This window comes from Solea solea, chromosome 15 (assembly GCF_958295425.1).
Source record: "Solea solea chromosome 15, fSolSol10.1, whole genome shotgun sequence".
In the NCBI taxonomy this organism is placed as follows: Eukaryota; Metazoa; Chordata; class Actinopteri; order Pleuronectiformes; family Soleidae; genus Solea; species Solea solea.
The window spans coordinates 14,590,923-14,603,817 of NC_081148.1; the positions used below are offsets into that span (position 1 = coordinate 14,590,923).

Here is a 12,895-nt window from a genome sequence, read left to right on the forward strand (position 1 = left end):
TTTACTAACTGTTTTACTCTGAAGACGTATGAAAAAAAAGCAAAATTGTAGGCACATTTACTGTACATCATGATCATTTTAATGGATTCATCTAGAAACGTGTAATGGCAGTTAGCCATGGGCCCCTGGGGATCACTAAACCCGCCATTTGAGAATCATGTTTATTTATATAGATCATTAAAGCAGCAGGGGTTGAGCTAAAGCTAAAGCTAAAAGCAAAGAGCAAATTTAGACAAACAGCACCATATATTCAGACTGCATCAAGATAAATTGAGTTAAAAATATCCTGTCCACCATGTGAGACTATTCCAGAGCTTAGTGGCAGTAACAAAGAACATTTAAATGTCCCACATGTGTGGTTGGTGATCACTTCCTCTTTGTAATAACCTCAAATACATCAAACAAAGCAACTTAAATATTACAATTAATGGGGGACACAGTGATGCAGTGGTTAGTGTAGTCTCCTCACAGCAACAAGTGCCCTGTTTTTTCATCCAGGACTTTTTCTGTGTGGTGTCAGTGTGTTCCATTCACAGTCCCAAACCATGCAAATGTGGGTTTATCAGTAGACTAAATTGACCATAGTCGGTGTCAACCTGAGGATGAATCATTGTGTCTCTAACAGGCTGGTTACCTGGCGTAACTTACATCCCACCTCAGTCAGCTGGGATTGGTTCCAACACTCACTGCTATAGTGAGGAATGGATTAATAAGGTAATTAATGCCTCATGACAACAGAAGAACCCAGTCAGGTCATATTAAGTACATTCCCAGATTTCAGCCCAGTGCTACTCCAACAACACTGCCTGTTGAATGCATGCCCAGAAAACTTAGATTCTGTCACTTGAAACTATGTCAAAAACAGCCATTTATAGATGTAACTACTCAATCCATTAGTTTTAAACACATTTAAACCAGAGTAACAGGACATGATTAATGAATAATGGTACAATTCTAATGAAATATTGCAATAACTCACGACAAGCGACATGATGGTCCCTCTTCCAGCAGGTACAGTTCCACATGCATGTCATAATCCTGACACATACAGTTCATGAAAAGATATTTAAAAAGACACTGTGCTTAGCTTACAGACAACTCCAGTCCAAATATGATGACACATGACTCCTGTTAAAAATGACCCTTGTGATTACTTTTTTTTTTTCAGTTGTTTTGAGTAGTTTTGAGACTAGACAGTCTGTCTTTCATCACAAATATTTTTAAGCCTGTGACTGTACTCTTCTAAGTCCTTCCTCAGTTGACTAGCCTCGGGCCGCTCTTGTGGTTTGAAACACAGCATTGACTTAATCATTTGACTCTGCAGCAAAAGAAAGAAGAATAAATATGTTAAAATCTCCACAATATAAATAAATACCACCGGTGTGATTGAATCCCAATACAAATTTGTGGTACGTACCTCCTGGGGATATTCATGAGAAAAGTCTTGAGGAAGTCTCTGGTTTCTAGCATCGTCCCAAATCTGGAATTCACCAAAATCAAAAAAGTAAGGACAGTAACGGAGAAACTTTGCTGCATAACGGATTACAATACAGTTGTTGCTAACATAAAATCTTACTTTAAAGTTCACAGTTCAGAACCATCATGTTACCATAAACAGACTAAAATGTCTGCTGTGAAAAGGTATGTTGTTGAAATTGAAGGATATGTCACCTCTATTAGTAAACTACATGGTAGTTTAAGCATTTTTGAAACTCATACTGGCATACTGTGCAGTATATAGCTGCATATATATATATACACATATATGTTCATAATTTCATAAAATGAGCATTCATTAAATTTCATAAAACTCACCTGTTTGTCCTTAGCACGGAAGTTCCACAGAAGTTCGAAATATATCAACCCCAAAGCAAATATGTCCACTTTTCGGTCATAAGTGCTCCGGCTCTTCTGTTGTTAACAAAAGTTAGAAAGAGAGTCTTAGACCCTGTTCAGGCCTAGTATTAACATCCTGAGAGAGCTCATCCCAAATGGACAGCGTTAAATATGATTGTTTACACCTGGCATGAACATGCATGAGATTGGATCTCACATCTGTGACCAATATACAAATACACCAACATAATTTAAGTTTAAGAAGACAAATTCTCTTTTTAATTAGTCTGGCTGTACAGATGGGTCACAGTCAGTATGTTTACATGCACAGTTTAATCGAGCTAAGGCCGTAGTACGACTGAGTCAGGCAATCGGTCAACTTGCCGAGTCCGATACATGCGGAGGAAAAGATGCATTTATTGGCCATGTATGTCTGACTCTGCCTCCGTAGGTGGCTCTCTATAAGCTAGTGTATATTGAATCAGTTTCCTGTTGACCTTGTTACAGAAAAACAAACAGTGAAAGCATGATTGGCGGTAATATGGATCGCGCTGGCGTTCTAAAGCATAAATCTTGTTTGTTATTTTCCGGCAACAGTACAGTTTCTATATCATCTCCTTCTACTTTCGGGTCATAAACCGGGAGGGAAATTTTGGTGCATGCATAGAATGCCACGTCCGACTCCAGTCCAACTAAGCAAATACATGTAGGAGTAATTGGACTCATTATCTGCATTATCCAGGTATGTTAGTCAGACTAAGACTAGCTTGATTTTAGTCGGACTAACTTGTTTACATGACATTAAGAAAACTTAATGTTCAACATTAAATGTTACTCAAGACAACTTTGACACTAAAATTAAAGCAGCAATAGACAACTTTTGTCTTAAGCTTGTCACATTAAAGCTGATTGCCAAACAGGACCTGCTACGGACACAAACGTTGACCATCTCACCTGCTCAGGGGCCATATAAGACGGGGTTCCCTTGTACTCTGTTCTCTCAATCAGGTTCTCAGCATCATCATCATTCTCAGCAGTGACCAGACCAAAGTCTCCAATCTTCACTTCTTCATCCTGCCCAAACAAGATGTTGGCTGGCTAACAGGGGGAAGAAGCAATTTTTATTAGCAAAGTTGCAGCTCTTACATGCAGCTCCAGTAATGATTGCATCCAACAAGTGTTAGTTTTATCCACTTTTTCTCACCTTCAGGTCTCTGTGGATGAACTTCTTGGAGTGAATGTACTCGACTCCACTGGTTAGTTGCTGAACAATGGTTGGTCTCTTTTCTCTTCTCTTGGAGTCGCACAAAGACATTTGCCCCGTCTCAGAATTCTTCTCATCTATCCACACTCTAAGTGTTTTGGTGTTACACAACTCCATCTGAATACAGAGGTGCTCGCCAGATGAACCCCCTGTTAAGCTGGAACGAAAGACATACTGGGTTTTTTTAACTTTTTCCAACAACATACAGTCATGCTTTCACGTTTTTAAGTGGGCAGGACTTACTGTGAAGCACTGCTACTGTCAGCTACACTTTCCATTTGATACCCTGAATCCTCCATCCAGCATTTGTAGTATCGAACAATATTGGGGTGATGGAGATCTGATAATGCCGCCACCTCTCTTAGAGTTTTTCTGATCCAACAGAGTACAAGAACATAATTAAGTAAATGCATTTTTTTTTTCTCATACAATCTCTATGCAATAAAGACTCACTCTTTGTAGCGAACTATCTTTACAGCATAGTTCTTGTCCAACAGTTTTTCTCTTGCCTTGTAGACACGACCAAAGGCTCCCTTGCCAATTTGCTCTATGCAGTCAAAGTCTGATTTAAATCTGAGAAAAACAAAATGAAACAACAGCAAAAACTCCATGACGATAATGTTAAGTTTAAACATTTGACAATATAAAATACAATGCAATTTCATATTTAAGTTTTCCATACCTTGAGCTTGATTGAGAATGGGGTGTTCCTTCCCCTCTCTTGAAATTGGGCATATCCTTAATAAATTGAATCAAGCCATGATATAGATATGGAAATGTAAAAAACAACCATAACATAAAATGCCACTTAAAATCCTCGTAATTTACCTCCATGCTGTGATTGCCAGCTCTTTCAAACTTTGCTGCAAGTCTAACATGAAAAACATAAATATATATAAGCAACAACATCGGGTAGAGCATGTCCTGCAGCTTTGCAGCCAATGCCTCACCTTATTCTGGGCCTTACATCGGGACTTTGATCCTTTATAATGGAAGGTGGGAAGAGAGAGTCAAGTACATTACAGTATTTAGATATATGGTGTATATACAGAATCCATTACATGGGGAACAGAGGCACAAAAAGATCAGAGTGCAATACTACATAAATTTACTCATACCAATTTTATAATGGTGCTGCTTTCATGTGGTGGCAAAGCCAACTAAGTAAAAGGGATTTAGAAGTGAAGCGACCTGGTATACTGTAAGTACAGACTGTAATCTTTTCATCAGCCTAAACATCACAAACTTGAATATCCATGATACATTACAGACCTGATTCTTGGAAGGGGTCAATGAAGTGGTGAAAACAGCTGAGTCACCTGTAGTAGCTTTTGGCTTGAGTTCCATATGTGCATTATCGAACTCCCTTTGGGATGACAGTGACACACATTATAACAATATTGTGAACATTAAAGTTTCTTGATATCGAACATGTGTTGTTGTTCTTACGGTGTGTTCGGCAGTGTGCGCAGCCTGGCTTCACCATCAGCAGACACAGATGACAAGAAATGTACCTGTGAAATGGGAAATGTTTGATTAGTGCCCAGTGCCATGTTCCAAACCTTTTAAAAAAACTTTTTAGAAACCACAGCTCACATTCTTGACAATATTTTTTCATTCTCAGCTATGGTTAGGGTTAGGTATCATGTCTTTTGGGGGCCGAGATATATCAGTCATTTACATGCATGTTAAAAGTCAGATTTTAGTCAGACTAAGACAATGACTTGGTTTTCTAAACTTCATGTAAACATGTTAGTCTGACGGGCTTGTCTTAGTCGGACTAACAAACCTGGATAATATGATTCTTAGTCCGATTACTCCTCCATGTATATGCTTAGTCGGACTGGAGTCGGACTTGTCATTCTGCACATGCACCAAAATTTCTGGTGATGGCGGTGTCTTTCTTCGGACAACACAGCAACCACAAGAGCCATGCTTGATCTAATTTGTACAGCAGGTACAAAACATACAGAACCACGGCATGATCGATCTCACAGTTCACTGTAGTGATGTGTCGGCCGTGAAACAGACGGTTCAAAGAGCCGGCTGCCGACGTTCAAGCGCGATGAAGATGAAGATGAGTGACAGTAGGAAAAGAAGACGCATTTTGATGCATCTTAATAAGTGTGAAAACTCAAACGCAGAATGCTGAATTTGCAAGATTAAGCTGTCATATGGAGCAGAACTGTGCATCCAGCAGTGCATCCAAACACTAAAAAAAAGTGTTTCTATCTGCTTTGTGTAGCAGATAGTGATTAAGCAAGTCAGTGTATTGATAGGGTGGTTTCAGAGAGTCTGTAAATGCAATGAAAACAATTGTCTACAGGAATTTATTGATATTTAATTTTTTACTTTTGAATACTTCAGTACAAAGAATGTATTGAATAATTTCAGTGATATATGTGTACACATACAGATATATTACTTAAATCAAAACAAGTCAAAATAGCACTAAATGTGGCTGAATTATAAAAGGTATGAATGATAAAATGAAGAGCCAAGAAGAGCTGAAAGAGCCAGCTCTACTTGCTGAGCTGAGCCAAATGACCTAGGTCACTAAAAAGAGCCAGAATGCCCATCACTAGTTCACTGTTTGTTTTTCTGTGACGTAAATGTCAACAGGAAGCTGATTCAATACGCACTAGCTCATACAGAGATACAGCACCACCTACGGAAGCGGAGTCAGACGTACAAGGCCAATAAATCGATTTTCTCCTCTGCATGTATACTCAGACTTGGCAAGTTGTCTCATTACCTGACTCAGTCGAGCTACGGCCGGCAGCTCGATTAAACTGTGCATGTAAACGTACCAAGTGTTTCCTTCCTTTTACTGATTGTTCTGTTTCTTTCAGAGACGAAGGGCTGTTGTGTCAATAATATACAAGTTTTTAATATGAGGCACTGGTCATTTCTTCTGTTTGAAAATGTAATATGCAATGTTTTTATTGTTATTCATACTCAAAGCCTTTGGAGCAATATTAAGTGAGCCTGCTCACATTGTATAAAATATATTAAGTATATTGAATGAATGAATGAATGAATGAGTGAATGAATGAATACCTTGCTGTCGCAGTCTGGCTGTTGTTTGAGAACAGCCCAGGCCTGCTGAGCTGCATTTTGTTTGGCTTCCTTGACGTTCTTACCCTTTCCCACAGAGTATTCCTTGTTGTTGATCAATAATTTGTAGGAAAATCTGTGTAAACATGGATAAAATACACTATATACGATGATTGTGTTTAGCTGTATCTAGTATCTCTCAAGATTTTTTCTTTACAGTGTGTCCTCTGCTTAAAAATATTGTTCTCAGTTGTACTCACAGAGGACTGTGTGCTTCACCACATCTTTCCACTAAGATGTAATCACAGTCCCACTTTCTTTTCTGGCAGTACTGATTGATAAGTCCAACGAAATTTTCACCTTCTGGCTTCACACTGAGGCTGTTCATCTTGTCACTGAAATACACATTTTAAAAAAAAAATCAAATCAGACTTCAAATGAAAACATTTCAGAAGAGTATCAAAGTGAAAAGATTCATTAACAAAGTTTGTTCTCACCAGATTTCTGACACATTTTGCTCTGACTCCTCCTTTTGCTGACGTGGTGTGCCACCATATGGCTCATGTCCAGACTTTAAAACAATAAAAGGGTCAATTTTATTATAGTGTATAGTGGAGTGTGGTCAACATTTGAAAAATCTACTCAAACATTTATGACACTATTACAATTACAATTCATTCACCACCTCAGTCTGCACTTTTCAAGAGTTTAATAAGTATTTGTAGAATTTACAGTGAATAGTATTGCTTACATGTGTACTTGTACTGTCTAATATCTCTTGATATGCAAGCTTTGCTGCTTCCTCCTTGGCTTCCTTCTTTGTTTTCCCATAGCCAGCTGGGTATTCCTTATCACCAACCACAAAGCTACAGCATCTAATGTGACAAAGAAATTTGATCAGTGATGTTGTTGTTGTGTTTTTTTTTTTTTAATAGTAAATAATGAATTATTCAGTAATAAGGATGCATTCTGGAGACTTACTGAGCACCACTTGGATCGAGTGAGGTTGACTCTGTAGCCTTTATTAACACCTTGTTCTTGTTACCGTATTCATTAAGCCAGCATACATAGTTATGAATACTTGTCTGATGAACTGGTGCAGGGCGAACTGCTTCTGCATTTTCAGTCTGATGAGAAAACAAACATACATCAAGGGCTCGACTGACATGAGGCTGTCTTCTACATTTACAATACAAAACTTGTCACATGCAGATGGTAGATAAATAAGTAGTGTATATTAATTCTCACACAGTCAGATGACTTCTCTGACAATGCTGTCATGGCATTTTTAGCTGCGTTCTGTTTGGCTTCCTTCTTGTTGTGCCCAACACCTTCAGGATATTCCTTGCCATTCAAGACAACTCTTACAGTAAATCTGAGGAGACATTGTGAGACCTTAGTCCAACAGGTAGTATGCTGCTAACACACAGTTCAACACCATATTTGATTAATATCTGCAAAAGTTGAGTCATTATCTTGACACAATGTTGGGCCCACTAAGACCCTCAACAGCAAACTTGAATGCTGGTAGAAAATAACTGCTTCTGTTAAACGTGAAATACATTTTCATGAAAAGGTTTCATGATATAGGTCCAGTGTGTAAGAATTAGTGCCATCTAATGGTGAGACTGCAGATTGTATGCAATGCACATCACTGAAATACATTATCCTTTGCTTTCCAGAAATAATCTTATTCTGGAGAACATGGCAGCCTCCATAATGCAAGACCCTAGCCCCATGGTTCTCAAACTGTGGTATGTGAGCTTGTATGCCAGGGTATGTGATCGGAGTGGAGCTGAGGAACATTGACCAGAATGCTTAAATTAAACAAATGACAAAATAATAATAACAATAATACATTAAATAACTGCTCCTTATTTTACAGCTATTGCACATGTATACAAACTTAAATACGGGTAGTATATTTAATTTCTGCATAAAAAAAAGGACCTTCTTAATAGACTTAGACTTCCATTTATTGTCATTGCACAAGAAAACACAACAGTGAATCTGGCAACCGGAAAACACAGCATTGTAACTGTAAACTGTAACTCAAGAAAAATAAATAAATAAGTGTATATATGTATATAAATGTATATAAAAGTAGTGCAAAGACAATTAAATAGACTTTGAGCAAAAATGAAAACTGTACATAACCTGATGGTCATATACAGTTTTTGCGCTGTTTCGCTGAGCACTTGCTATAGAAAACACTGGTGTAGATGGCGAATTAAGCGATGTGTTACTGTGTTACTGTGTTAAACAGCCGCTGCCGTACAGGGCGCCGCCGTGTTTGATTTGTGTTGCACATTAGACCACCAAACCCACATGTTTCAATCTGGATATGCAGAAAATATTCTTTCTTACTTTTTTTCTGAACAAGGCCCTGGTTAACCCGCTTAAGTTGAGTCAAGTTTTCAGTGAGAATGTGAATGGCCTGATTGTTAATTCGAGGCAGGGAGCCGGGGAGTCACAGTACAGTCCACGTCTACGCAAAATACCTAACACACCCAGACTTAAAAAAAGAAGAAGAGATAACTACCCCTTTAACAACGTCATATTGTTATTACGTGTATGTCAGTGAGCCAACTATATTCTGCCTCCCATTCATTGTCAGCCTGTCTTGTTGTTACATTCTCTAGCGTCGAGCTGAAATGTATGTCGTAAAGACGACTGCTCAAACTCACGTCTTGATGTGGTCAGGTCCAACAGATCTAACGTCCTCATACCGCAGCTTCAGTCGTCTCGGCTGAACATATTCGTTCAGTTTAGCTACCCAGTTTTCCGTTGCCATTATAATTCACCACACAGTCGGAATGTCAACTCAGTTTTCATCGAAAAACATTACAGAGAGCACGGTGTACGTTTCACCCGTTCACCAGCTCTGCGTCAACTGGACCCACTGTAGTTTCAGTTTCGTTTTCCTGAGACTCTTCCTAATACGGAAGACTATTAGGACCACATGTAAAAAAAAAAATCGGAATTCTGACTTTATTCTCAGACTTCATGCTGTTTATTCTTTCAATTTGTTTTTACACGTGTCCGTAGTATCGCAAAGCCAACGACATACATTTTACAATTGTACACAAAGTATTTCCCCACGACTGACGTTGTTCCCTGTACCCTCTGCAAACAGGCATCACATTATTACTCATTTATGACCAGATTAAAAACCTCACTTTTTGTGTTTGCAGATTCTGTTCATAATCTCAACCTTAAAACTGTCCATTGCTGTTATTTTAATGCAAAGGACAGTGACTGTCTTTTGGATTCATAACTTTTTATTCAGAAGTTGACTTTTTCGAAATCACACTCTCAATTCTCACCTGCTATAAATAAATATTAAACTGGATAACATCTAGCATACACTCTTCCCTTATACTCTCACTGAATTAATATCGTCTTATGTTCTCCCTTGTATATCTTGTAATGGTCAAGCGTGCTGCTAATGTTAAACATGTTATGTTGCCTAAAACATGTCTAAAATAGGAAAACTAGTCTAAAATACAAGAATATAACCATAGATAAACTGTACCGTAGTGGAAGTGAAATAGCTATGATATTTGCTGAAAAGGTCCCCCTTCAACTACTAATGCTTACCTGTTCTTCTCGTTGCTATTCAACAACAACACTTCCCATAAAGCTTCTTTTTTTTATTCTACCTACAAGTAAGACTTATGGGAACTGTAAACACATATGAGTCAAAACTCTGTATGGTGTTAATCAAAGTTCAAACACAAAGTACTTTCTTGTATTACAAAAATATTTAAATAAGGTAACAAGGAAGAAGTATTTAAACATTTAATGAAAACACATTTCAAAACATAAATATTAAAAAAGGTATCACAAAGTTCTAATGGAGAAAGAAATTGAAGACTGTAACGCCTGAACATCATAGACAGTGATGGTCTTCCAGAGATGGACAGCTAATTTAAATGGGATGGTAATATATCCTGCATCTATTCTGATTGCTATATCATGTTACAATGAGCCTGTTTCACATTGTAAAACGTTGTTTCCTGCTGGGACAAATTGACCAAAAGGTACTGCAGCATTCATTCGTGGTCTGCTGCTGTATCCCCAGGACAATTGGAGCACAAGTCATCTTCATCTAGAAAACAGAAAAATATTAAAAGGGAAGTATGTCAGCAAAAGCAATACAAATTACAATAAAACTACAGCCATATTGTCATCACTCTTACCATTATACGTTGTCCCACACCATGTGCAGTAAAAATGGACTCCTCTCAAATAGGATGTCAAAATTTGTAGTTTGTCAAATGCCTGTAACAGAGAAACCAGTGTCAAATATATTCAATATTATACTGGATTAATGATCACTGACTTCTCAACACATTTTATAGCCTGTGCCAATTAATATACAAGCAGAATGATCCGTCACTCTGATACAAATATTAGCAAATACAAATTATTGTCTTTAAATTAAATATTTATAGTGCTATCAGAGATGTATTACATTAAAAGATAAGATTACTGCGGTGTGTCCTCAGAGATTAAGGTCACATGTTAAATAAATCAAAAATAAGGGTCTACAGCAGCGATGGTTTAAAATATAAACGGCTGAAAAAGACGAGGAAGTTGACGATGGACTGTGACAAATATGACGGTGATGACACTTTTCTCCCAGGAAACTCCAGCTAAAGTTAGCCAACGCTCTCTCCCTCCTTCCCTCTCTCTCATACACTTTGTAAGTAGATATTTAATGTATATAATGTTTCTACAGTCAATGAAAAGCAGACACACTTTCACTTTCAATCTCTGCCTGTTGCTGACAAATGAATATAATGATGGTATACGTTCCAATATGTGTCATTGTTTAAATGCCATTATCAATGACAGGAGAGAAAAACATAATAATCTTAAAATAAACTGATTACTAACTGTTAATTCCGCAATCTCCTCTTCCTCACTCTCCTCTTCATTAGCATCTTCCTCTTCATTAGCATCTTCCTCTTCCTCTTCATCTTCCTCAGCATCTACTTTTGGCCAGTACCAGTCTTCTCTGGGGATAGTGATGTTCTGTAATGAAGAAAAAGAACGGTTCAAGGAAAAAACATGATTTGGATCTCTCTGCGGTAATATTGTTTTTGTATTACATTTGGATGTTGTCACAACGATTTCTGTGCTAAAGTCACAATTCATCAAACCTTCTGACTGTCAAGTTGCTCACAGGCTCCCTGACTCTTTCTGAAATCTGCTTCAATCTTGCGCTCCTCTCGCTCTGTCCTCACCCTTGACCTGGAAAGACACAGCTCAAAATTACAGACAGACAGTCAATAAAACACCTCACTGACAACTGCAAACCTCACCTAAAATCTTCCAGAGATCGGGTCTCATTCTGTTGTTTGGCTCGAACCTTCTGTCGATAATGTTCAAGTTCCTCCTCAGCTTTTCTTTTCTTTACCTCTTCCATTCCAATGCCACCTCTGTCTGATTCAGCATACACAGAAATGGAAATGGTAAGACATTTGTTGAAATGCATGTTGTTGACCAATGCACAAATGTCATAAAAAAACAAAACAAAAAAAACATATTTCTCACCGGTTTTTATGCTTAGGGGAATTGGATCAACCCTTCCCGCTCCTGAAAAAATAAACAATGATATACATCTTGGATTTGTGGACATAAATTGAGGTTTGAGAAAGACCAAGATCATTTTACACCAGATTCTGGTGATAAAGGGAAAACTTGCCTTTCTTCCCGAGGCCTTGACCAGCTTTGTAACCCATTTTCTGCAAAAGTGCAAATCCCTTGTTCTCACTGCTGACTGAACTCTGCAGAGCTGCTTCTCGACTTTCATGTTCCTGCTCCTTGTAGGTCTTCTGTCGGCTCTGAATGTTCTTCTCCTTTTGCTTCGTCTCCTTCTTTATTGCCTCTTTTACCCGCCTCACCATGTTGACTCCAGGCTTCACATCTTGTCTGACAGAAAGAGGAACATTGGGAAACATGTTAGTAAAAGTAAAATATTATTCTTGTAGCAATAACCACAAACTCAAATGTGTGTATTATCACAGGAAAATACTCCTTGGTTACCATTACACGATCAGTGTTGTTGTACTAAATGTCAGTCTTGGTAATGTTGTATAAATTATTCCCAAGTACAACGCAGTCAGGTTATTATACATAATATTGGCTTGTAACACATATATGTTATCTGACACTGGCTGATTAGAGTTACTTTGTTTTCACATAATGCTTAGAATATACTTGTGGTGACTTATTATTCTTCAGTTTCCAGTTAACATTGCAATTTTAGAACACTATTATTCTAGTTTAATGGAGCCCGGCCGACATTTTGTACATAGTATAGTGTTATCTTGGTCTTGGTCATGACTTGGTATTGACGACAACATTAGTCAACTTCCCAACACAACTATTTATACATCGCCGTGTTTTCCAGTGAGGTCGACAGACACACAAACACTTACATTTTATTGAGAAAAGCGTCAGACATATAATCCTCTTCCTCGTCCGACATTATGACCACACTACAGCAGGAAAAATGAAAGAAAACAAAAGCTACATAAAATGTCCAGTAGTGCACTGCTTCGCCGATGTTTGATTCGTTCATAGATACATTCCGTGTAGCTACAAGGTACAACATATCGAATGTTCCGTTCCGTACCGGGGAAAAAAATCTTCACATCAGAGCTTATGAACTTTTTATGCACCAATGCACATGTGAAAAAATACACATATTGTACAATATGTGTGTTT

The 12,895-nt window shown here is 38.0% G+C and overlaps 2 protein-coding genes across 2 annotated transcripts; both read right to left on the bottom strand.

Moving 5' to 3' along the window:
- Positions 1-56: 56 nt before the first annotated feature.
- LOC131473988 (interferon-induced, double-stranded RNA-activated protein kinase-like) lies at positions 57-9,064 on the bottom strand. Its single transcript, XM_058651673.1, has 19 exons — positions 8,845-9,064; positions 7,406-7,532; positions 7,139-7,284; positions 6,909-7,032; positions 6,655-6,728; positions 6,418-6,552; positions 6,161-6,293; positions 4,550-4,614; positions 4,373-4,466; positions 4,051-4,082; positions 3,929-3,971; positions 3,783-3,838; positions 3,554-3,673; positions 3,344-3,472; positions 3,041-3,257; positions 2,791-2,934; positions 1,816-1,911; positions 1,418-1,480; positions 57-1,318 (listed from the first exon to the last, which is right to left on the bottom strand). The coding sequence occupies exons 1-19, from the start codon at positions 8,949-8,951 to the stop codon at positions 1,190-1,192; spliced, it is 2,034 nt and encodes a 677-aa protein (XP_058507656.1). The 5' UTR covers positions 8,952-9,064; the 3' UTR covers positions 57-1,189.
- Positions 9,065-9,944: 880 nt separating this feature from the next.
- Positions 9,945-12,765, bottom strand: gpatch11 (G patch domain containing 11). Its single transcript, XM_058651679.1, has 8 exons — positions 12,607-12,765; positions 11,871-12,097; positions 11,720-11,761; positions 11,488-11,608; positions 11,326-11,416; positions 11,060-11,197; positions 10,360-10,441; positions 9,945-10,268 (listed from the first exon to the last, which is right to left on the bottom strand). The coding sequence occupies exons 1-8, from the start codon at positions 12,747-12,749 to the stop codon at positions 10,213-10,215; spliced, it is 900 nt and encodes a 299-aa protein (XP_058507662.1). The 5' UTR covers positions 12,750-12,765; the 3' UTR covers positions 9,945-10,212.
- Positions 12,766-12,895: the final 130 nt, after the last annotated feature.